This window comes from Bubalus kerabau, chromosome 4 (genome assembly GCF_029407905.1).
Source record: "Bubalus kerabau isolate K-KA32 ecotype Philippines breed swamp buffalo chromosome 4, PCC_UOA_SB_1v2, whole genome shotgun sequence".
NCBI classification, from domain to species: domain Eukaryota; kingdom Metazoa; phylum Chordata; class Mammalia; order Artiodactyla; family Bovidae; genus Bubalus; species Bubalus kerabau.
The window spans coordinates 171234214-171257317 of NC_073627.1; the positions used below are offsets into that span (position 1 = coordinate 171234214).

The 23104-nt window shown below is 43.2% G+C and overlaps 1 protein-coding gene across 1 annotated transcript in view; it reads right to left on the reverse strand.

Moving 5' to 3' along the window:
- Positions 1-4380: 4380 nt before the first annotated feature.
- SUSD1 (sushi domain containing 1) overlaps positions 4381-23104 on the reverse strand; it is a 135696-nt gene continuing 116972 nt past the window's right edge. The window contains exons 16-17 of the mRNA XM_055579321.1: positions 9430-9529; positions 4381-9093 (exon numbers count right to left, since the gene is read on the reverse strand). Of these exons, the coding sequence (XP_055435296.1) occupies position 9093; positions 9430-9529 (101 nt within the window). The 3' untranslated portion in view covers positions 4381-9092. The remainder of the gene's footprint in view (positions 9094-9429; positions 9530-23104) is intronic.

A 23104-nucleotide genomic window follows, 5' to 3' on the forward strand; every position in this document is an offset into this window, starting at 1 on the left:
TCTCCTGCATTGCAGGCAGATTCTTTACTGACTGAGCTATGAGGGAAACCCCTAGGTCATAGATTAGCAGGGAAAAGAAGAAGGAAAGAAAGACAGCTAAATGGTTCTGCATTTCAGGAATTTAGGGGATTTGATAAAGAATGAAGATGAGAAGGATTGGGAAGGGAAGAGAACATTGAAGAAGAGAGATGACTAACATCTGCTTTTAATTATTTGCATATACAAAATATAATATACTCTTGTTATAGGGAGAATAATGGCCACCAAAGATGCCTGCATATTAATGCCAGAGTCAGTGGGTAAGTTATCTTCCATGGCAAAAGGAATTGTAGATGTGATTAAATTAAGAATATTGAGATTACTCTGAATCATCCAGGGAGGCCCCTTGAAATCACAGGGATCTTTATAAGTGAAGTGGGACTGGGAAAGGGAACAGGAGGGTCAGAAACAAAGATTTGAAAATGTTGGCTTTGAAGATGGAGAAAAGGTCACAGTCAAGGAACATAGGCAACCTCTAAAATCTAGAAGAAGCAGGCAAATGGATTCGCCCTTGAGCTTCCAGAAGGAACACAGCTCAGCTGATACTTTGACCTCGGCCCAGTGAGGCTCAAGGCAGACTTCTGACTTTCAGAACTGTAAAATAATAAGTCTGTGTGATTGAAAGCATGGCAATCTGTTCACTGCATCAGTAGGAAACTAACACACTCTCCATTCACATTACCTAAATGCCCTAAGTCCTTCGTGAGACTTTGGGTGGAAATCATGAAAAGGAGCTGAGTTGTACAGGTGAGTCAGTGCCAGGAGAACCGGGACCCCACACAGAAGGGTGAGATAACCTATTAACTAAGCTAATTCATAGGAAGCAGAAACTTGGCTGTAGAGTTGACATAACACATCCACATTTACTACCTCATGGAATTTTCAGAAATCTTAAAAGACAGTACTGGATGCCCCACCAATTTTGTGATGGGGAATTAAACCAATCTGATCTAAATCTAAGTGCCTTGGGTTTACATTGAGAAGGAAACCAAGCAGTACCCATCATATTTTTAGTTGACGTGTGTAATAGGATATTCAATGGAACAGTTTCTCTTATACAATTTTATTTTTATGTTTTTGAATAGTAATATTACTATTAGTAATAATAGTAATACATGTTTAAGCTCCTTGGAAGAAAAGCTATGACAAACCAAGACAGCATATTAAAAAGCAGAGACAGTACTTTGCCGACAAAGGTCCGTCTAGTCTAGGCTATGGTTTTTCCAGTGGTCATGTATGGATGTGAGAGTTGGACTATAAAGAATGCTGAGCACCAAAGAATTGATGTTTTTGAACTGTGATGTTGGAGAAGACTCTTGAGAGTCCCTTGGACTGCAAGGATATCCAACTAGTCAATCCTAAAGGAAATCAGTCCTGAATATTCATTGGAAGGACTGATGCTGAAACTCCAATATTTTGGCCACCTGATGGGAAGAACTGACTCATTGGAAAAGACCCTGAAGCTGGGAAAGATTGAGGGCATGAGGAGAAGGGGACGACAGAGGATGAGATGGTTGCATGGCATCACCAACTTGATGGACTTGAGTTTGAGTGAATTCCGGGAGTTGGTGATGGACAGGGGAGCCTCACATGCTGCAGTCCATGGGGTCGCAAAGAGTCGGACACGACTGAGTAATTGAACTGACTACATGTTTAAAGTCAAAACAAAATAAGAAAATAAACACTTAAAAGACTCACTGTTGTCCTGTGGAGGGGTCCACCCCATTCTCCCTTGCTCCATTTGTATCCATTTACAACAATTCATTGCTATCATTCCAGTGTTTCTTTATGTAAAATTGAACAGATGGTCTCATCCCTTTCTTACATAAAAGGTAGCATATGATATACATTATTCTCCATCATTTTTCCTCATTAAAAGAGTACAGCTAAAGATCTCTTCATACAAGTGCATAGAGTCCTTCCTCATTCCTTTGTTATAACTCAGCATAGTTTATTGTGTACAAAGAAGTGTCAGAGTTCATGCAACTAGTTTCCTCTTGGGAGGCATTTGGGTAGTTTCTAAGCGTTTGTTATTATAAGCCACGTCATGATAAATAATCCTGTTCATGCATCATTTGGAACATGTGCAAGTAAAACCATAGGATAGGTCCCAGAGGTGGGACTGCTGAGTTAAGGACAACAGAAGCTGGACAAAAGTAAATATTGCCAGATTCTCTTCCATAAAGGTTGAACTGTTCTGTACTTCCATTAACAATGTTTGAGTAACTATTTCCCCACAGCCTCAGAAGACAGTGTGTTGTTAAATCTCTGAATTTTCCCCAAACTGACAGGTGAGAAATGATACCTCACTAACTTGCACTTTTCTTTTTCTTTAAGATTTTTTTTTAATGTGGACCATTTATTTCCCCAGTCTATTCGTTTATAACCATTTTCATCATTTTCATCAATTCATTGCTATCATTCCAGTGTTTCTTTATATAAAATTGAATACATATTCTCATTCCCCCTCTTTCTTACCTAAAAGATAGCATATGATATAAATTACCTAACACAACAAAAATCTATTTGCTTTCCAGTCCTGCCACAAACCTTATTTCCCAAACACCAAATCAATCATCCACAGTCCTCAACAACTCTAACCGGAACTGCACCACAGTGGTACCTTAAGGAATTTTGCTTCCCTTCCTTCACTTTGTCTTCTCATTATGTAGGAAAACATCACATTAGCCATTAAGTGATGTGGACCATTTTTAAAGTCCCTACTGAATCTGTTACAGTATTGCTTCTGTTTTATGTTTTGGTTTTTTGCCCATGAGACATGGGGGGTCCTAGCTTCCCAACCAGGGATCCGAACCCTCATGCCTTGAATTACAAGACTAAGTCTTAACCACAGGACCTCCAGGAAAGTCTCCATTTCTCTTAAAAGTAAGATTGAGCATCTTTTCTTGTGTTTAGGAGCCATTTTGATTTTTCTGTGAACTGTATTTTTCTATCATTTGGCCTCAACTTAGACCCTTTCACTGTGATCAAATTTCAGAAAAATTGAAAAGAATAGGTTGCATGCACTCCCATATTCTAAAATAGGGATTTTCAAGTGGTCTTGTGACCGTTAGCCCAATACCCAGGTTGTAAAGTTGTTTAAAGTTGAAAAGGCCAAAAGAAAGTTCTCTGGGGAAAGCTGTTGGCATGCTGTGCATTGTCTATCTCCCACCATGATGGCAGGAGGTAAGCGGACTTTCTTTAGGAAGTCGGGAAAGCTTCAAGGGGACCTCCACTCAGAGACTTTGTGTCAGAGGACACAGTGCCTGGTATCTGATTCCAGGGATAAGAAACCCAAAGGTTGAGAAACTGAGCCTGTCAGGCCAAGAGCAGGACAGAAAAGTGGGAACTACGCTGGGAATGTAGTCGAAGCTGCACTCCACTAATAGAGGCCAAAGGCTCAAATAGGTAAAAAACTGAAGTCTGTGGTTGAAGTGATCTGTGATGGTGGGGCAATCCCTTGTTTGGCCTGACAAGGGTCTGTGAGTTTTTGTGGGTCAAGTAGATAGCCGAGCTGGGATGCCATCTTGATGTGACTTCTTCCGAAAACGGCAGAACTCCAGGGGAAGAGAATTCCAACAATGCCTGCAGTAAGAGGCTGTGGGATGCTGCACTTTCAAGGGCAGGATCAGAGGTAGTGACTCAAGAGTTCAGGATAATAAGATATAAAATATCTAGATACACACAACCAAAAATAAGCATTAGTTAGCTTGTAAGTTCGGAGAAGGCGATGGCACCCCACTCCAGTACTCTTTGGAAAACCCCATGGACAGAGGAGCCTGGTAAGCTGCAGTCCATGGGGTCGCTAAGAGTCAGACATAACTGAGCAACTTCACTTTCACTTTTCACTTTCATGCATTGGAGAAGGAAATGGCAACCCACTCCAGGATTCTTGCCTGGAGAATCCCAGGGACGGGGGAGCCTGATGGGCTGCCATCTATGGGGTCGCACAGAGTTGGACACGACTGAAGCGACTTAGCAGCAGCAGCTCGTAAGTTGAAAACTGTGCTGCGCTGTGCTCAATTGTTCAGTCGTATCCAACTCTTTGTGACCCTAAGGGCTGTAGCCTGTCAGGTTCCTCTGTCCATGGGATTTCCCAGGCAGAGTATGAGTGGGTTTCCATTTCCTTCTCCAACAGATCTTCTAGACCCAGGGATCGAACCCATGTCTCTTGCATTGGCAGATGGACTCTTTACCGGTGAACCACACAGGAAGCCCAAGTCAAAAATTAGAATATGCTAGACAGGAACACACACAAACACTAAATGGAGACACATATCATGTTCTGGGATAGAAGTACTCTTTATTTAATACATCCCCAAGAAAAATATGAAGATTGGGGGGGGAGGAATTTAACCAAATAATTCTTTAGTTTACATATAATAAATATGTATTCATGAATAAATATATAATAAAACCTGAGGATACTTTGAGAATTAACAGAAAAAGGGTGGTAACTCATTTTTACTTGATATTAAAAAAAAACCTATTTTAAACTCAAAGCAGGTGGTATTGGCATAGAGATAAATTAGTACAACAAAAGAGAAAGTTCAGAAATAGACTCTAGTATTTGATTCAGTATATGAGTCAAATCGCCAGAGAAAAAAATAGCAGTCAAGGAATACGCGTAGAACAACTGGCTAAACCATTTAGCAACAATAAAAATTAAAAAAAAGACCCCTCCCAACCTCACTCTTTATACTAAAATAAGTTTCAGAACATTTAAAGACTTAAATTTTTTAAAAACTGCTGAATTACAGTTATTATCTTGAGATTGGAAGGTCCAAGGGCAAAATACATAAGGAAAAAGACTGATACACTTGACTACACAGATATAAAGTTTTTGTGTGGCAATGCATGACACAAACAAGGTCAGAAGGGAAATGATCAAGTAGAAAATGTGTTGACAACATAGGTGACAGTTAAGAGTGAAAATCACCATAATATAAAGAGCTTTTTCAAATCAATATAAGATTCAAGCCAACTACTGAGGGAAAAAAAAGGCACCCCAACAGAATTACAAAGGACCATCAACATGCAAAACAGAGAAATGCGAACAAAGCATTGGACGGTCATTTTCCACCTACCAGATTAATCAAGATTAAGGATATCAATGATGCCACTTGTGTTGAGGCTTCCCGCCGGTGAGAGCATAAACTGGCATAAACTTTCTTTGAGATTTTTGAGTTTCGGTAACCCCTAGCTGTGCCCACAAAGTATGGATACGGAAACATATCCATATCCACACACACACACATATATCACCAAAATGACTCATTCATTCTCTCTGAGACAATGGGCATGCACTCTTCTTAAAACTGATTTGCCTCACTGAATCACTTGGCCACAGACACACAAAAAGGCACACCCTCTTTCCTCTCCAAAACTGAGCACTTGAGTTTAACCCATAAAGGCTGTAGGAGGAAAACAGTCCTTAAAAATACCATTTGATTGACATCTACTACTACTGGCTTTCTCTTTGGTGAATCAAATGGAAAAATTAAAGGTTTAGGAAATCAAAATATGAGTTAGCAATATGAAGGGAGCCTTGAGAATTCTTTTTTTACTTCCTTTAAAATCAATTTAAGTATTAACTTTTTTCCAAGCTACTGCAGAATGTCAAAGATAATCAGTTCTGCTCTGGTCTTCATCTTAAAGGGCCCAGCTGCAATTATAGGTCTGGAGTTATGGGTGGACTATTACCTATTTCCCCTAATTAACCTCCATCTATTTTGTTTTTTTATGGCTCCTTCTAGAAGTGGTGAGGGAAGGTATCTACAGTGAAAGGATAAGTATAAAAAGGCACAGGTGCTACAATAAAGGCAGTAACAGTATATATATTGTTATATATATATACATGGTTTGGAAATATAAAAACCTGACTCTCCCAAGAATCAAATGGTCCTGTCAAATCCCAAATGAGCACTGGACTTCCTGCCAGAATATTTGGCCCCACAACTGAAGTTACATATTTGTAAGAACCTATCTCTCCATTTTGAAATGGAGAAATGATAACCCCTAAGCTTCCCACCACACAAAACTGCTGTGAGGACTGAATGAAAGAACATGTATAAACAAAACCTATGGTGGAGATAAACAAAAACTATGGGCACCAAAAACAAAAAGTCAGCCAGGAAACAAACTGTCCAATATCTGGGTAACCCTCCAATTTTTATTTTTAATTTAGCAGGGCACTCAAGACTAAATCTTAGCACTCACCTCTATACACTGTCACCAAGACAGTTAATTAAGAAAAGAGCCTTTCTCCATCTCTACTTGAGGACCAAGCTTTATTTAGTGCCCCTCAACTCTGACTGCTACCTAATCAGGCCTTCGACAGAAGGATGCTAAATGCTTACAGGAAGACTCACCATTGGTCTCCTGTGATGCTCTCCTGCCTTAGCCAGGAATCCACTTGGGAAAAAAAGGATGGTGCTGTGGTAAAGCTAACCAGGTAAATTCAGAGAACTTAAAGCTGCCTTCATGTGTATGAGAAAATGATCAGGAAAGAACTGCAGGAAAATGGTGCATCTTTTTTGCAAATGTTCAGCACCTGCTTCTGTTAAGTATTAACACCAAGCAACTCTGTGTTATAATCTGGAACATTCAGAAGAAGGAGCAAAGTCTATGTTTTTGCTATTTCAGTACTCTTTCATGAACTGCTTTTATGTTTCTGCACGTTCCCAGAAGTACATTTTACTTCGTATTTCGTTAGTTGTTTTAGGCAGACACTTTTGACACCAAGCAAATGGGATTTCTTCCTTTCAACGACAGTTATGCTAAGTTCCCATATGGACAACTGTAGCTTCCTTGGCAGTTAATTTGAGAACTGGAAATTAGAGGGAACTACAGAAACATACGGCATTCACAGAACTGGCAATAGATAATAATGAGGGGAGGAGGCTCAGATTCTTTGAACAGAGGGGGCTTTTGAGGGAAATCCTTACTCATCAGAGACCTTACTTAATACTAACTGCAAGAATTTGTAATGATTCCCAAAATTAACCCAAGAGCTGTGAAAACAGTCTAAATGTGAATTGCTGCACATAAAAATTAAAAGTAGGAAGCTGTTTGTATTAGTCTGTTGAGAGTTCTACTCTATAGTTCACCTGAGATGAGGGCAGGTGTGGTTCTCATGTTGATCCTAAGTTGCAGTCTGAGCTGGTACCTCAGGACGAAGGACAACTATTCCTAATACTGTCCAGTACTGGTCAGGGGCAGGGCCGACAGCTGACCTTGAAAGCCCAAGCATCTCAGTACCACTTCACTCTCTCTGACTCTTCGAAGTTGAGAAGAGATGCCTTGGGCTGGGAGCAGCTTCATAGACAGCTTTCACCTGTTCTATCTCTGCCCTTGTCTCCTCATCAGCCCACAAGCCCAGGCTGCTCAGATGTGTCCCTCACTGATGCCCAGGGAGCCAGTGGAGCATATGCCAGCCCACCACGTCGGAAAGGCTGTCCCTTTTCTTTAGGACCCAGTGTTGCCCAATTCTAGGACCACGTTCATCTATGTTGCACCCCGAGCTGGGCAATAAGCTGCCCCCCACCTCCTTCCCAAGTTCTCTATTCTCCAGGCCTGGAGACAAAGGGAGAAGGTGGAAGAGGACACCACTGTCCCTTAGAGAAGCCACAAGACTCTGTCCTTCTCCCTTCCTGCCTTGCTGAGCCTTGGAGTTACCCTGTAGTTTAGGAAGGAAAGTTCAGGAACACTGAATCGGGCTTCAAAAGTCAAATTGAATCCACTCCATCTGTCAATTCAGCATATTGACAGCGGGCCCAAGATTGCTTAACACCTAATGTGTCATGGTTAGTGATAAAGTAACACTCGTAGTCACTGATGTTGTAGATAAAACGCAGGATCATGTCAACCACATTGTTCCCCTCTCCTGTAAACACACAGGCTCTGGCCACGGGCTTCATATTATTGCGACCTATTGTTATCACACGAACCCTCAATCTAAGGCACATTTTTAGGAAGCAGTAATAAAAAAAAATTAATCAAGGCTGCTATAAATGTTCATGTGGAAGAGAACTAAGTTAACAGAATATTTTTTTACTGGAAGAAGACTCATGGCTTTTGAATACATATAAGACAAAGGGAACTGTATCAAAGTAATGGCTGCCTACCAGACACTGCAAGGAACTTACTGGAGTGGCCAGGATAGTATACTTTCTTTTTCTTTCTTCCCTTTTTTCAGTATTTTAAAACTCTTTATTTATTCATTTTGGCCACACCACACAACATTTTAGTTCCCCCACCAGGAATGAACCCATGCCCCTTGCAGTGGAAGCATGGAGTCTTAACCAGTAGACCACCAGGGAAGTCCCAGGCTGGCATGCTTTCTAATTAGTGTGTCACTAACTGCAGGAAAAGGGGTGCTTCTAAAGTGTCTGACACGTTTGCCTCAGTCAATGATCTCTATCCTTTGCAATGACGTCCCTCCTACAGTCAGACTCTAGCCCACATCTCAATGTATCTCATTGGTGGTGGTGTAGTTGCTAAGTCATGTCCTATTCTTGTGACCCCATGGACTGTAGCCTGCCAGGCTTCTGTGACCATGGGATTCTCCAGGCAAGAATGCTGGAGTAGGTTGCCATTTCCTTCTCCAGGGGGTCTTCCCAACCAAGGACTCAAACTTGGGTCTCCTGCATTGCAGGCAGATTCTTTACCAATTGAGCTATAAGGGAAGCCTGTGTATGTCATTACTTATTGTAAAAGAACAGATTCTGAATTCATAACAGAGATGCTCTGAAGGAAGAGGCAGAGACTCTCAGGTATCACTTGGAGGAGAACACAGGCCCAGCCCACGTGACCTGCAGCCTGTGGTCAACATCACACACATCAAGGTTCTCAGGTTCAGAGATACAGGGAAGACAGCAGCAATTCCTGAGTGTCCTCCTTGGGGGGATGCCAAAGAGATAGTGACCGTCTTGAATCTAGGGATGGGACTGCAGGTCCACGCACACACGGGGCCTCTGCGCAGGCCCCTGAGAAGCTGTCATAGCATCTGCTCCAGCAGCAGTGCGTCCTCTTCACACAGTGCCCGCCGGCGATCTAGACACAGGAGGAAAAGAGAGTTCACTGACACATGCTGGTTTTCCCATGGCCATCCCCATGTGCACAGGAAGCAGATGTGCCACTGGTGTGGGCGGCCAAGGAGCCATCACTGATCCTGCTCTTTTCCAGGGACTGGAGGGCATTCCCCGCCCGCCCCTGCCCCACCCAAGGCGCAGAGTCACCCATGCCTTTCACCTGCTGAGTATCTGTGGGGCGCAGGACAACTTCCCCCCACACCCCCTTTGACCCCCCTCGGTCCCAGCTGTTCCGCATGGTTCCAACCCCCTCCTCCCTCCATTCCACTCATTTCTCAAAAATGACGGTCGCACATACCAAACTGCTGAGAAGGAGAGGAATGCGAGGACGATCACGACAGCCATGGAGCCCAGCCCAATGCCCACCATCTGCGGCAGCAAGAATGTGAGTGATGAACCTGTGAGACAAAAACCACACGCTGAGCCCACAGCGTCCGGAATCGTGGCCCTCCCAGGAGCTGCATGCCCACCTGTGCTCACTCTGCATTAACCAGAGCTTGACCCTGATTAATAAACCATCCCAAGAAGGCCCAGAGTGCCTCTGGGCCCCTTGAGCTGGCCCTGAGGACAGGGCATCCAGGAAACACGGTCCCAAGGCACTTTTGAAAAGGGAGCATAAAAACTAGGTCACGTTCTAACTTGAATGTAACTTCAAGGGATAAAAGCTGATCTTTTGGGGGCACACAAATGCATACTTCGTGTGTCCATCCTCCTTCAAGTCAATTACACTTGATCAGTTTTTATGGGCAGATTTCCTTTGTCTTGAGGAGGACGTCATTCTGACATCATTTGGAGTTTTGCTTCAAAAATGATAGTTTAGCTCAGTGGTCAAATACAGCAAACAAATCGTCTCTGTTGAGTAGAGTCATCTGTCGCTTTCCCCACACATCAATAAGGGTGCTACCTCCCTGCTCTGTTCAGCAGGTTGCCATGAGGATAAAATAAGAAAATTGATGTAAAACCTCTTTGAAAGGTATTCATATGTTCTATTTGGGGGTGCATCACATGCCAACTCCAGGGAGATCCCTGGTTGTTAATGGGAAAACACCCACATTTGAGTCACACATTTGGGTCAAATGACTAAATCAGAGGATCATGTTCCAAACTGAAGGTCTCATTTTAATTTGCAAGCACGCACTTACCACTTACTATGTGCCAGACACTGATCTAAAAACCTCTCCTAACCACCCACTGGGTACCATAATAATAGCACCAAGTATTATTACACTGGGCACTATTATTATTCCCATTTTATAGAAGAAGAACCTAGACATGGAATGGTTCAGAAACTCCCCCAAGGTCACCCAGCTACTAAATGATAGAGCTAGGATTCAAACCCAAGCTGCCTGACCCTGGGGTCATTGCTTCTGACCACAGGACCACGCTCTCCCAGTGCAGATCTGAATCCAGCTTTATCTGCAGCTAAGCTAAGCTAAGTCATATCAGTCGTGTCCGACTCTGTGCGACCCCATAGACAGCAGGCCACCAGGCTCCCCCGTCCCTGGGATTCTCCAGGCAAGAACACTGGAGTGGGTTGCCATTTCCCTCTCCAATGCATGAAAATGAAAAGTGAAAGTGAAGTCGCTCAGTTGTGTCCGACTCCTAGCGACCCCATGGACTGCAGCCTACCAGGCTCCTCTGCCCATGGGATTTTCCAGGCAACAGTACTGGAGTGGGGTGTGAGTGGGCCATATTCTCCCCCCAAAGTCAGGCGGGTCAGACCAGATCTTTCCTGCACAGGCTGATGATGCTGGGACCTCGGGCTGTGGTAGTTCAAATTCCTCTTTGGAAGAACAAAAGTCTGTACAATGGAGCCACCAGACTTTAAGATCTAAGGGGGCTGACTCTGCATACATAGAATTAAAAAAATAATGCCAGCAAGCCATGGAATAAGTTTAAGGATGTGCATCCATTTCCAAAAATTTCCAGATGATTTGTTACAGCTGTCATTGTTGGAATATCAAATTACAGTCATCCCTTGGTATCCATGGGGGATCTTCTGGGGCCCCCCTCAGATGCCAAAATCTTTAGATGCTCAAGTCCCATATATAAAATGGTACAGCATTTGCTTATAACCTACTGTACATTTTAATTCATCTCTACACTATGGGCTTCCTTCGTAGCTCAGACTGTAAAGAATCTGCCTGCCATGCAGAAGACCCGGGTTTGATCCCTGGGTCAGGAAGATCACTTGAAGAAGGGAATGGCTACCCACTCCAGTATTCTTGCCTGGAAAATTCCCCAGACAGAGAAGCTTGGCAGCCTACAGTCCATGGAATCGCAAAGAACTGGACATGACTGAGCGACTAACTATAATACCTAACACAATATAAATGCTATGTAAATAGCTGTAAATACAGAGTAAATGCTAGGTAAACAGTTGCCAGTGTGCAGCATATTCAATTAACTTTCTGGAATTATTTTTCCTGAATATTTTCAATCCACAGCTCATTGAATCCATGGACGTGGAGCCTGCAGACAGGGAGGGCCAACAGTATTTCATTTTTCTGTACCCTCCTTTTATGATGCCCCAGGCATATGCTTAGTCCACCCCCTAGGTAACCCAGCACTGTCCTGGAAGAGCTGAAAACAGTAAAAGCAAATATCTGCTACTGTAAGGGGAGAGAAGCTTAAGAGGAAAAATAGTCCTTGAGCTTGAGACCCTCAAAACATAGATGACTTAATTCCCTGGCAGTGCATGCGGTGTATTTGAGAACAGTTCAAGCCTCTTAACCATTTCAACATCAATTCTGTGCTAACACAGTAGCCACTAGCCCAATGTGGCTATCTAAATCTAAATTAATTTAAATTAAATTAGATTTGAAATTCAGTTTCTACAATGAGGTACCACCTCACACCAGTCAGAATGGCCATCATTAAAAAATCTACAAATAGCCAGTTTTTTTTTTTCTAAATGTCCTATGGACATCTAATAACAGCATATGAGCTACAAAATATATTTAAAATTTTGTGGGATATAAGATTGGGGCTTTCCTGGTAGCTCAGCTGTTAAACCCCAGTTCGCTTTCTGGGTTGAGGAGTTTCCCTGGAGAAGGGATAGGCTACCCACTCCAATATTCTCGGCCTTCTCTGGTGGCTCAGATGGTAAAGAATCTGCCTGCAATGCGGGAGACCTGGGTTCGATCCCTGGGTTGGGAAAAGCCCCTGGAGGAGGGTATGACTACCCACTCCAGTATTCTTGCCTGGAGAATCCCCATGGACAGAGGAGCCTGGCGGGCTACAGTCCATGGGGTCGCAAAGAGTCAGACATGACTGGGCAACTAAGCACAGAAACTAAGCACAATTAGGCACAAGATATAAGATTAATAGAAATCTATTATATTTACATGATTAATGACATTATTCAAGACGTTCCTATTCTTATTTTTTTCTGCACTTGATAAAATATTCTCAGATCAATGTTAATATGTCTCACTATGATTATATATTTTTTCTTTTCTCTTATATTTCTTCTGATTTTTGCTTTATGTATCTTTGTTTCTTTGTTGTCAGGGGTCTAATGGTTTATGATGTTTATCTTCTTTCTGAATTGTACCTTTTATCATTAAAAATATTCATCTTTGTTTCATTTAAAAATAAATAAACCAATTTAAATTAAAAAATAAAGAGGAAATTCTACCAATGTATTGTACTGTAAAAAAAACCAAAAGTCTACAAATAACAAATGTTGGAGAGGGTATGGAGAAAAGGCACCCTTCTATACTGTTGGTGGGAATTGGTACAGTTCTATGGAGAAGCTCTATACAGTCAGCAAAAACAAGACCGGGAGCTGACTGTGGCTCAGATCATGAACTCCTTATTGCCAAATTCAGACTTAAATTGAAGAAAGTAGTGAAAACCACTAGACCATTCAGGTATGACCTAAATCAAATTCCTTATGACTATACAGTGGAAGTAAGAAATAGATTTAAGGGACTAGATCTGATAGATAGAGTGCCTGATGAACTATGGACGGAGGTTCATGACATTGTACAGGAGACAGGGATCAAGACCATCCCCATGGAAAAGAAATGCAAAAAAGCAAAATGGCTGTCTGGGGAGGCCTTACAAATAGCTGAGAAAAGAAGAGAAGTGAAAAGCAAAGGAGAAAAGAAAAGATATAAGCATCTGAATGTAGAGTTCCAAAGAATAGCAAGGAGAGATAAGCCTTCCTCAGCGATCATTGCAAAGAAATAGAGGAAAAGAACAGAATGGGAAAGACTAGAGATCTCTTCAAGAAAATTAGAGATACCAAGGGAACATTTCATCCAAAGATATAGGACAGAAATGGTATGGACCTAACAGAAGCAGAAGATATTAAGAAGAGGTGGCAAGAATACACAGAAGAACTGTACAAAAAAGATCTTCACGACCAAGACAATCAGGATGGTGTGATCACTCACCTAGAGCCAGACATCCTGGAATGTGAAGTCAAGTGGGCCTTAGAAAGCATCACTACAAACAAAGCTAGTGGAGGTGATGGAATTCCAGTTGAGCTATTCCAAATCCTGAAAGATGATGCTGTGAAAGTGCTGCACTCAATATGCCAGCAAATTTGGAAAACTCAGCAGTGGCCACAGGTCTGGAAAAGGTCAGTTTTCATTCCAATCCCAAAGAAAGGCAATGCCGAAGAATGCTCAAACTACCACATAATTGCACTCTTCTCACACGCTAGTAAAGTAATGCTCAAAATTCTCCAAGCCAGGCTTCAACAGTACGTGAACTGTGAACTTTCAGATGTTCAAGCTGGTTTTAGAAAATGCAGAGGAACCAGAGATCAAATTGCCAACATCCTCTGGATCATCAAAAAAGGAAGAGAGTTCCAGAAAAACATCTATTTCTGCTCTATTGACTATGCTAAAGCCTTTTACTGTGTGGATCACAATAAACTGTGGAAAATTCGGAAAAAGATGGGAATACCAGACCACCTGACCTGCCTCTTGAGAAACCTATATGCAGGTCAGGAAGCAACAGTTAGAACTGGACATGGAATGACAGACTGGTTCCAAATAGGAAAAGGAGTACATCAAGGCTGTATATTGTCACCCTGCTTATTTAACTTCTATGCATCATGAGAAACGCTGGGCTGGAAGAAGCACAGGCTGGAATCAAGATTGCAGGGAGAAATATCAATAACCTCAGATATGCAGATGACACCACTCTTATGGGAGAAAGTGAAGAAGAACTAAAAAGCCTCTTGATGAAAGTGAAAGAGGAGAGTGAAAAAGTTGGCTTAAAGCTCAACATTCAGAAAACAAAGATCATGGCATCCAGTCCCATCACTTCATGGGAAATAGATGGGGAAACAGTGGAAATAGTGGCAGACTTTATTTTTTGGGGCTCCAAAATCACTGCAGATGGTGATTGCAGCCATGAAATTAAAAGACACTTACTCCTTAGAAAGAAAGTTATGACCCACCTAGATAGCATATTGAAAAGCAGAGACATTATTTTGCCAAGAAAGGTCCATCTAGTCAAGGCTATGGTTTTTCCAGTGGTCATGTATGGAGGTGAAAGTTGGACTATGAAGAAAGCTGAGTGCCAAAGAATTGATGCTTTTGAACTGTAGTGTTGGAGAAGACTCTTGAGAGTCCCTTGGACTGCAAGGAGATCCAACCAGTCCATTCTAAAGGAGATCAGTCCTGAGTATTCTTTGGAAGGACTGATGCTAAAGCTGAAACTCCAGTACTTTGGCCACCTCATGCGAAGAGCTGACTCATTGGAAAAGACTCTGATGCTGGGAGGGATTGGGGGCAGGAGGAAAAGGGGACGACAGAGGATGAGATGGCTGGATGGCATCACTGACTCCATGGACATGAGTTTGGGTGAACTCTGGGAGTTGGTGATGGACAGGGAGGCCTGGTGTGCTGCCTCCCTGGATTCATGGGGTCTCAAAGAGTCGGACACAACTGAGCGACTGAACTGAACTGAACTGAATACTATAAGTTGGTATAGCCACTGTGGAAAACAATATGGAGGCTTCTCAGAAAACTAAAATTAGAGTTACCACATGATCCAGCAATCCCACTCCTGGGAATATACCCACATAAAACTATAATTCAAAAAAACACATGCACCCCTGTGTTCAGAGCAGCACTATTCACAATAGCTCAAACATGGAGACAACCTAAGTGTTAACGGAGAAATGAAGAGATAAAGATGTGGTCCATACATACAATGGAATACTACTCAGCCATAAAAAAGAACAAAACTATGCCATGTGCAGCAACACAGATACAACTAGAGATTATCACACTAAGTGAAGTGAGTCAGAAAGAGAAAGACAAACATCACATGATATCCCTTACATGCAGAATCTAAAATACGGCACAAATGAATTCATCTACAAAACAGAAACAGTTTCAGAGACATGGAGAATAGACCTATGGCTGCCAAGTGGAGGGAGTGGGATGCACTGGGAGTCTGGGGTTGGGAGATGCAAACCACACATTTAGAATGGACAAACAACAAGGTCCTATTGTACAGCACAGGGAACTTCACTCACTATCCTATGATAAACCAGAATGGAAAAGAATATAAAAAAGAATGTCTATATGCGCATAACCGCGTCACTTTGCTATACAGCAGACTGGCACAACACTGAAAATCAACTATGCTTCAATTTTAAAAATTTGAAACAAAAATTCAGTTTCTCAGTCATACTCTTTTCAGTGCACATTTCAAGTGCCCAGCAGTCACAAGCGGTGCGTGGCGACCACGCTGGACAAACACCTTTAAAACCTTTCCGTCACTGCAGAAATCTACAGACTGGCGTGGCTCAGATCTCTACCACCAGGCTGAGAGCAGTGTGATTCTACTGGAGACTCCATACAGAGGAGCCGGTACAGCAAAAGCAGAGTAGAACACACCTTTTTGCTAAAGAGCCAGGCAAACGATTCCCTCAGAAAGTGTTGTCAAGAGACTTTCTAGAAAAGCATGATGCATATTGTTTGGCTACTTTTGGTATTCAGAAGAAAAAGGCTTTCACATTTTTAAGAAGCCATATTATAAAATGGGAGGAGGCTCTCTGATTAAATTAGAAATTAAGAAAGAAAACATCAGGAGTGACTTGAATGACTAGATATTGAAACAGTGCCGTATCAGTACAGGAAAGAATACATCGGAACAAAACAGAAAGCCCAGGGTCTTTCGTGGTGGTCCAGTGGTTAGGAATCCGCCTGCCAATGCAGAGGTCACAGGTTTGATCCTTGGTCTGGGAAGATTCCACATGCCTTGGGGCAACTAAGCCTGTTGGCCACAACTCCTGAGCCTGAGCCCTAGAGCCCATGCTCTGCGGCAAGAGAAGCCACCACAATGACAAGCCCATGTACCATGGCAAAGACACAGTGCAGTCAAAATAAATAAATTAAAAAAAATTTTTAAGTAAAAAGCCCAGAAACAGACCCAAATATATAAACAAAGCTTGAGTATTGGAGTCAGGTTGACCAAGTCTGTATTGGACATTACCACTTCCCAACTGTGTGACTTTAGACAAGTTATTCAGCCATTCTGGGCCTCAGTTTCCTCACTGAGGGATGCTCCAATAATATGGGAATCATAGCCACAGTATCCACCTTATGAGATTATTGTGAGAAATAAATGAGTTCAGACAGGTTAGAATTGTGCCTGGCACGCCATAAGCAATTGGCAAATGTTAGCTATTGCTAATATTGGCACGATTCTTGCTGGTAGAACAGCTCCTGGTTCTATGTCGCTTTTCCTACATTGTATATGTGCTCTGTGAACATGAGTCAATCCAATCATGGTATAGCCACATGCTTCTTTAGGGACTTCCCACATTAATTTCTTACTGAGAAAATTTACAACCAGCCAATGGGTATTACATTTTTCAAAGCTCTGCCATCATCTGGCTAACCCTCCCTTCCATGATCTCACGCCATTTTTCTTCTCAATCACTTGTAGAATATTCTTTTAGAAACCCAAGTGAGTGAATCATGTGTATATCCTAGATTCTCAGTGACTCATTCTTTAACCAGTTAATCCATTAGGCTTAAACCAGTCTCTGTAGGGTGGCTCCCTGAAGAGGTACAGGGCTCAGGAGCAGTGACAGGCCTTCCCTGGCCTTATCTTTAACCTCTTCACTAATGGAAGGATCACGGGTGCTGAAGAATCAGTTTAAAAGGCCCCATTCCTACTCTTAGATGTTGTGACAGCTTGAGGACTTCCTATGGTTATGGACTTTTTTCATGAATTTACACCAGCAGGGTCATTTTCTGAAAGCAACAATTCTGTTCTCCAAAAGGTACAAATAATGGCACTGTGACTTCTGTCTAGTGTGTTAAATTTCTCTCTGCTATTCCAGGGTCCCCTTGCTTGAATCCCCTGAGGAGTGCATGCGTGCATGCTAAGTCACTTCAGTCGTGTCCGACTCTGTGCGACCCTATGGACTGTAGCCCACCAGACTCCTCAGTCCGTGGGATTCTCCAGGCAAGAATACAGGAGTGGACTGCCATGCCCTCCTCCAGGGGATTTTCCTGACCCAGGGATTGAACCCGCATGTCCTGTCTCTTGCATTGGCAGGCAGGTTCTTTACCACTAGTGCGATCTGGGAAGTCACTCCTGAGAAGTAGAAGATGGCAAAGGAGATCAAAGTAGAAAACTAATTTAGAGATTAATAAAACCTGATGATTCAGTAAAATTATTGAATTCATCCTCTCTTGCAGCTTAACAAATTACCATAGACTTAGCAGTAGCACCCATTTATCAGCTCACAGTTCCATGGGTCAGAAGTTCAGGCACACTCACTGGGTTCTCAGCTCAGGATCTTACAGTGCTGAAATAAGGATGTCAGGAGGTCTGCATTTCCCTCTGAAGTCTCTGGAGAAGAATCTACTTCCAAGCTCATGCAGCTTGTGGGCTAAATTCAGTTCCCTGCAGTTGTAGGACCGAGGTCCCCATATTATTACTGGCTGTCAGCCAAGGGTCGCTCAGCTCCTATAAGGCTGCCAGCCTCCTTGCCATGTGGTCCTCCCCATCTTCAAAGCCAGTAGGAGAAATCATTATATCAAATGCATCTCTCCCTTGGAACCTCCAAATTCCCCTGTCTCAAATTCTCAAATTTGGAACCTCCAAATTCCCCTGTGACTTCTAGACACAGATTTAAAGGGCTCACATGATAATATCAGGTCCACCTGGATAATTTCCCTATCTGGGACTTCAGTTACATCTTTAAATACTTTCACAGCAACAACTAGAATAGTGTACGAATAAGTAAGAGCAGGTGGGTGTACCCAGGGACCAGGAATTTGTGAGGCTGTATTATTAAGAGAATACTACCTACTACAATTATGAAGGTTCAAAATGAGAGTGTATGTATGTATATATACGCATGCACAGCATATTCATACATATACATCCCCACTAGGCTTATATCTGGATGTCAATCTTCTCTGGCTTATTTGATAGTATTGCACCTGCTATGCTTCATTTTTCATCAGACTGTATTACTAGTTCCCCAGTAATCATTCAACCCAATCCAATCAAGTTTGGTTAAATACCGACTGCTTACCAGGCATTGCTCTAGCTCTTCAAATGCTGTCCCTCAAGGGTAGGAAATCTAGCAAGAAAAGACAAGTGCACCAGGGGCTTGCAAGTACAGTAGAAGGGCTAAAGAGAGGGAGGGAGAGAGATCCTGTCCTGTTGAGGAAATCTTTAAAGTGTCAAGGAGAAAATGGCATTTGATTTTAATCTCGAAGAACAGGAGGGACTGTAATAAACAGAAATTGCAGGGAGCTTATAGGGTGATCCAGGTGAAAGTAAGCACAGAATCATATGAGCAAAGACATTAAGGAGAGAAAAGAAGGCAGAGAAGTATGGGCACATTGGTTTAAATGGAGAAGAATGGAGATGCAATCAGAAGGGTACATTGCTGTCCAACTGAGCCCTTGGAAACCAGACTAAGAAGTACTGGCAGGACTTCCCTGGCAGACCCATGGTTAAGAATCTGCCTGCCAATGCAGGAGACTCGGGTTCGATCCCTGGTCCAGGAAGATCCCCCATACCGCGGAGCAGCTAAACTGTGCACCACAGCAACTGAGCTGGCACTCCACAAGACAAATCACCGCAATGAGAAGCCTGTGCACTGTAAGAAAGGGTAGCCCCTACTCACTGCAACTACAGAAAGGCTGTGTGCAGCAACAAAGATGCAGCGCAGCCAAAAGACACATAAATAAATCCCCCCAAAATAAGTTTTTAAAAAAAAAGTAGTGGAGAACTCTGGAGAGACCATCAGGGGAAATCAGAAAATCAGTACTGCATGTTATTAACATGTCAGGCAGTAGGGTAGGCTGGAGGGAAGAGGGAAACCCTGAACACTCTGATGGGAGATAAGAAATAGGCTTGGCCAGTCGTCCAAAGGGCTCTGCTCAGGGAGTGAACACAGAAATGACAGAGAGGCCTGCCCAAGTGCAAAATGTGGGCTAAAAGAGAAAGAGGAGGAGCCATAAATGACTCAGAGGTTTCATGCCTATGACTAAAGAATGTTCCCTGATGAGAATGTACACTTTCTCATCATCTCATGTATCAGATGATCTTGTGCTACGACTCGAGAAAACACAGGCTCAAGTCCTTTGTGGCTGGAAAGGATCGCAGAGATCTTGGAGGAAGGCAATGTAGAACCAGCCAAGTTAAATACAATTTACAAGACACTCGACTGATTATGAGCAGGACTCGGGCAAGGGAGCTCAGGCCTCAGCTCCCTTGATGGGTTTCCCATCAAACCCACTGCTGACTCCCTGGTCGTCATCACAAAGCCCTCTTAGGGGAATGTATGAAAGGTGAAATAGTATAATTCACCAGAGGGCAAAAGCAAGAATGGGGCTGTTGGTTGGCACGAGTGAACCGAAACAATCTCAGGACTAATTTGGATCCTAGTTCTCTCCAGATTACTTTCTGAAAAGGCAGTCTCCAAAACTTCTGCAAAAGGAGACTGCCAAGTGAGTGACCACCCAAGTAAACCCTGTACATAGATGTATCTGTGCTAGGGTTCCCTTCAGAATTTCACCACAGCGGGTTTTCTATTATCTCAGAGCTTTCTAGTAGCTTGTATTTAAAGGTTCAAACTCTCTTTCAATATGAGGGGGAAAGGGTACTGCCAAAAACCACTTAGATATTTCCAAAGCAAAATCTTTCCTGTTAATCTCGGTAAAATGACCGTGGCCAGCTCTTTGGATCTCTTTGGCCATATCTTCTATCTAGTTTGAGTTTGTTACTTACACCAAACAGCTGTGGAAAGTAGTAGATTCTGGAAGCTATTGTTTCTGAAGGGCCTATCCACAATGCTTGTATGCCTCCATTTTTCAGATAGAAGCACCTCTTTTCCTTGTACAAACTCCTTTCCACCCTTTAAGCTTTTGGGAATGGATTGGTAGAAAAATTTCCAAATGTTGGAATATGTGATTGTTTCTTGTGGCCATCATTCAACTCCAAGAAAAGGGGCTTAGCTAACCAGAAAACAGAAATGTACCGGCGCACATCTTTGTTAAGAGAGGCCCTCACTTGTGATGGTAAGTGAAGTTAAATCAGACAGAGAAAGACAAACGCGGTATAATCTCAATTACACGTGGAATCTTAGAAAGCTGAAGTCACAGAAGCAGAGTAGCAAGGTGGTTGTCAGGGGCTGGGGGGTAGGGGAAATGAGATATTGATCAAAGGGTATAAACTTCCAGATGTAAGATAGGTTAAGATCTGGGGATCTAGTGTATAGCATGGTGACTATAGTTAACAGTACTGTATGGTACACTTGGAAGCTGCTAGCAGAGTAGATCTTAAATATTCATATATACACAGATTTTATATATATATAAATTATATATTATAAGGTGATGATGCGAGGTGATGGAGATATTAACTAACCTCATGGCAGTAATCATTTTGCAGTATATACATGAATCAAATCACACTAAACACCTTAAATTCACACATTATATGTAAATTATTTTCACAAGAAAATTGAAGAAAGAGAGAGAGGCCCTCACTACCTGACAATATACAACCCAAGACGGATGACAGTCAGGTAATGCTCAATGCCCAGATGAAAAGCCATGTGCGCTACCCTTGTTGAAGTTGGTGTGATGAGAGATTAAAAAATGGGAAATGAGTTGAGGGGATAAGCAGATTTCCCTGATAGCTCAGTCAGTGAAGAATCCACCTGCAATGACGGAGAACTGGGTTTGATCCCTGGGTTGGGAAGATCCCCTAGAGAAGGTAAAGGCTACCCACTTCAGTAGTCTGGCCTGGAGAATTCCTTGGGGTTGCAAAGAGTCGGACACGACTGAGCAACTTTCATTTTCAGACAAATGAAGGAAGCTTAGTTTTCCAGGTTCCTCCCAATCATTTCCTGCTAGGTACCCTCCACCTTGGAGAAGGCAATGGCACCCCACTCCAGTACTCTTGCCTGGAAAATCCCATGGACGGAGGAGCCTGGTAGGCTGCAGTCCATGGGGTAGCAAAGAGTCGGACACGACTGAGCGACTTCACTTTCACTTTTCACTTTCAAACATTGGAGAAGGAAATGGCAACCCACTCCAGTGTTCTTGCCTGGAGAATCCCAGGGACGGGGGAGCCTGGTGGGCTGCCGTCTCTGGGGTTGCACAGCGTCAGACACGACTGAAGCGACTTAGCAGCAGCAGCAGCAGCACCCTCCACCGACAGGGTAACACATCCCCCAGCTGTAAAGCACCATCTAGTGGATCCATCTTGGAAGCAGGGTGATACAGGCTTTTCCTAACCAACCCAGCCTATTGTTTTATGCTGTTTTGAGGTGAGTGACAGATGTAAAGAGTTAAACTGATACTCCAGGCTACAGCAGAATTCCTCAGGCAGTTGCTAGGATGCATGAACCACAAGGAAAAGGTCCAGACTCAAAAAGGTCACAAACTTGACAAGATTTCTGGTATTAGCTACAAATTAATGGAATTCCTATGAGTCAAATCCAGTGGCTGGCTGCCCTCCGGTTTATAGAAATGTCCTGCCAGGGAAATCCCAGCCTGGCGAACAAGACCTGTGGCAGCTCAATCCCTAAGGCAACTCCTCCACCCGGATCACTGCCCCCCAGAAGCAGAAGGTTTGAGCTGTAGGGTCCTCAGCAGGCTCCTCCCCGCTGCATCTCTAGGGAGAGCTTTGGAGCAAAGGGACAAGGTGCTCCCGCATCAATCAGGCAGAGCCTGGGGCAGCCAAACTGACTGAGCAGGTGACCCATTCTGCTGCCAGCCCAGGAGAGGCTTGCTTTTCCTGTCCAGCAGGATGGGGTCATTGGTATTGGTCCCCTGGCAACTGTATGGTTCTTCTGCATGAGAAGGCCAGGGCAGGGGGCGGGGGTGGGGAGCAGGCTGTGCTGGGTCTTAGTTGCAGTGTGCAGGCTTCTTTAGTTGTTGCATTTTTGGCTTCTCTAGTTGCAATGCATGAGCTCTAGAGTGTGGCCGGCTCAGTAGTTGAGGAGCACAGGCATGCCCTGCAGCATGTGGGATCTTAGTTTCCCAACCAGAGATCGAACCTGTATCCCCTGCACCAAAAGGCAGATTCTTGACCACTGAACCACCAGGGAAGTCTTGCACAGCTCGGTTCTTTATTTTTTCTTCCCATTTTTTAATGATTTTGTTTATTTAGTTAGTTATTTTTGGCTGTGCTGAGTCTTCATTGCATCACGAGGGCTTTCTCTACTTGCAGCAAGTAGGGGTTACTCTCTAGTTGCAGTGTACAGGCTTCTCGTTGCAGTGGTCTCTCTTGTTGCCGAGCGCGGGCTCCAGTGAGCACGGGCTTCAGTAGTTGTGGCTCACAGGCTTAGCTGCCCCACAGCATGTGGATCCTCCAGGACCAGGTATTGAACCAGTGTCCCCTGTATTGCAAGGCAGACTCCTAACCACTAGACCACCAGGGAAGCCCTTTTCCTCCTTTCTAAATGAATGTGTTTATTGTGATTATCCACCTTTCCCTTTCGTATTATATATTGTGAT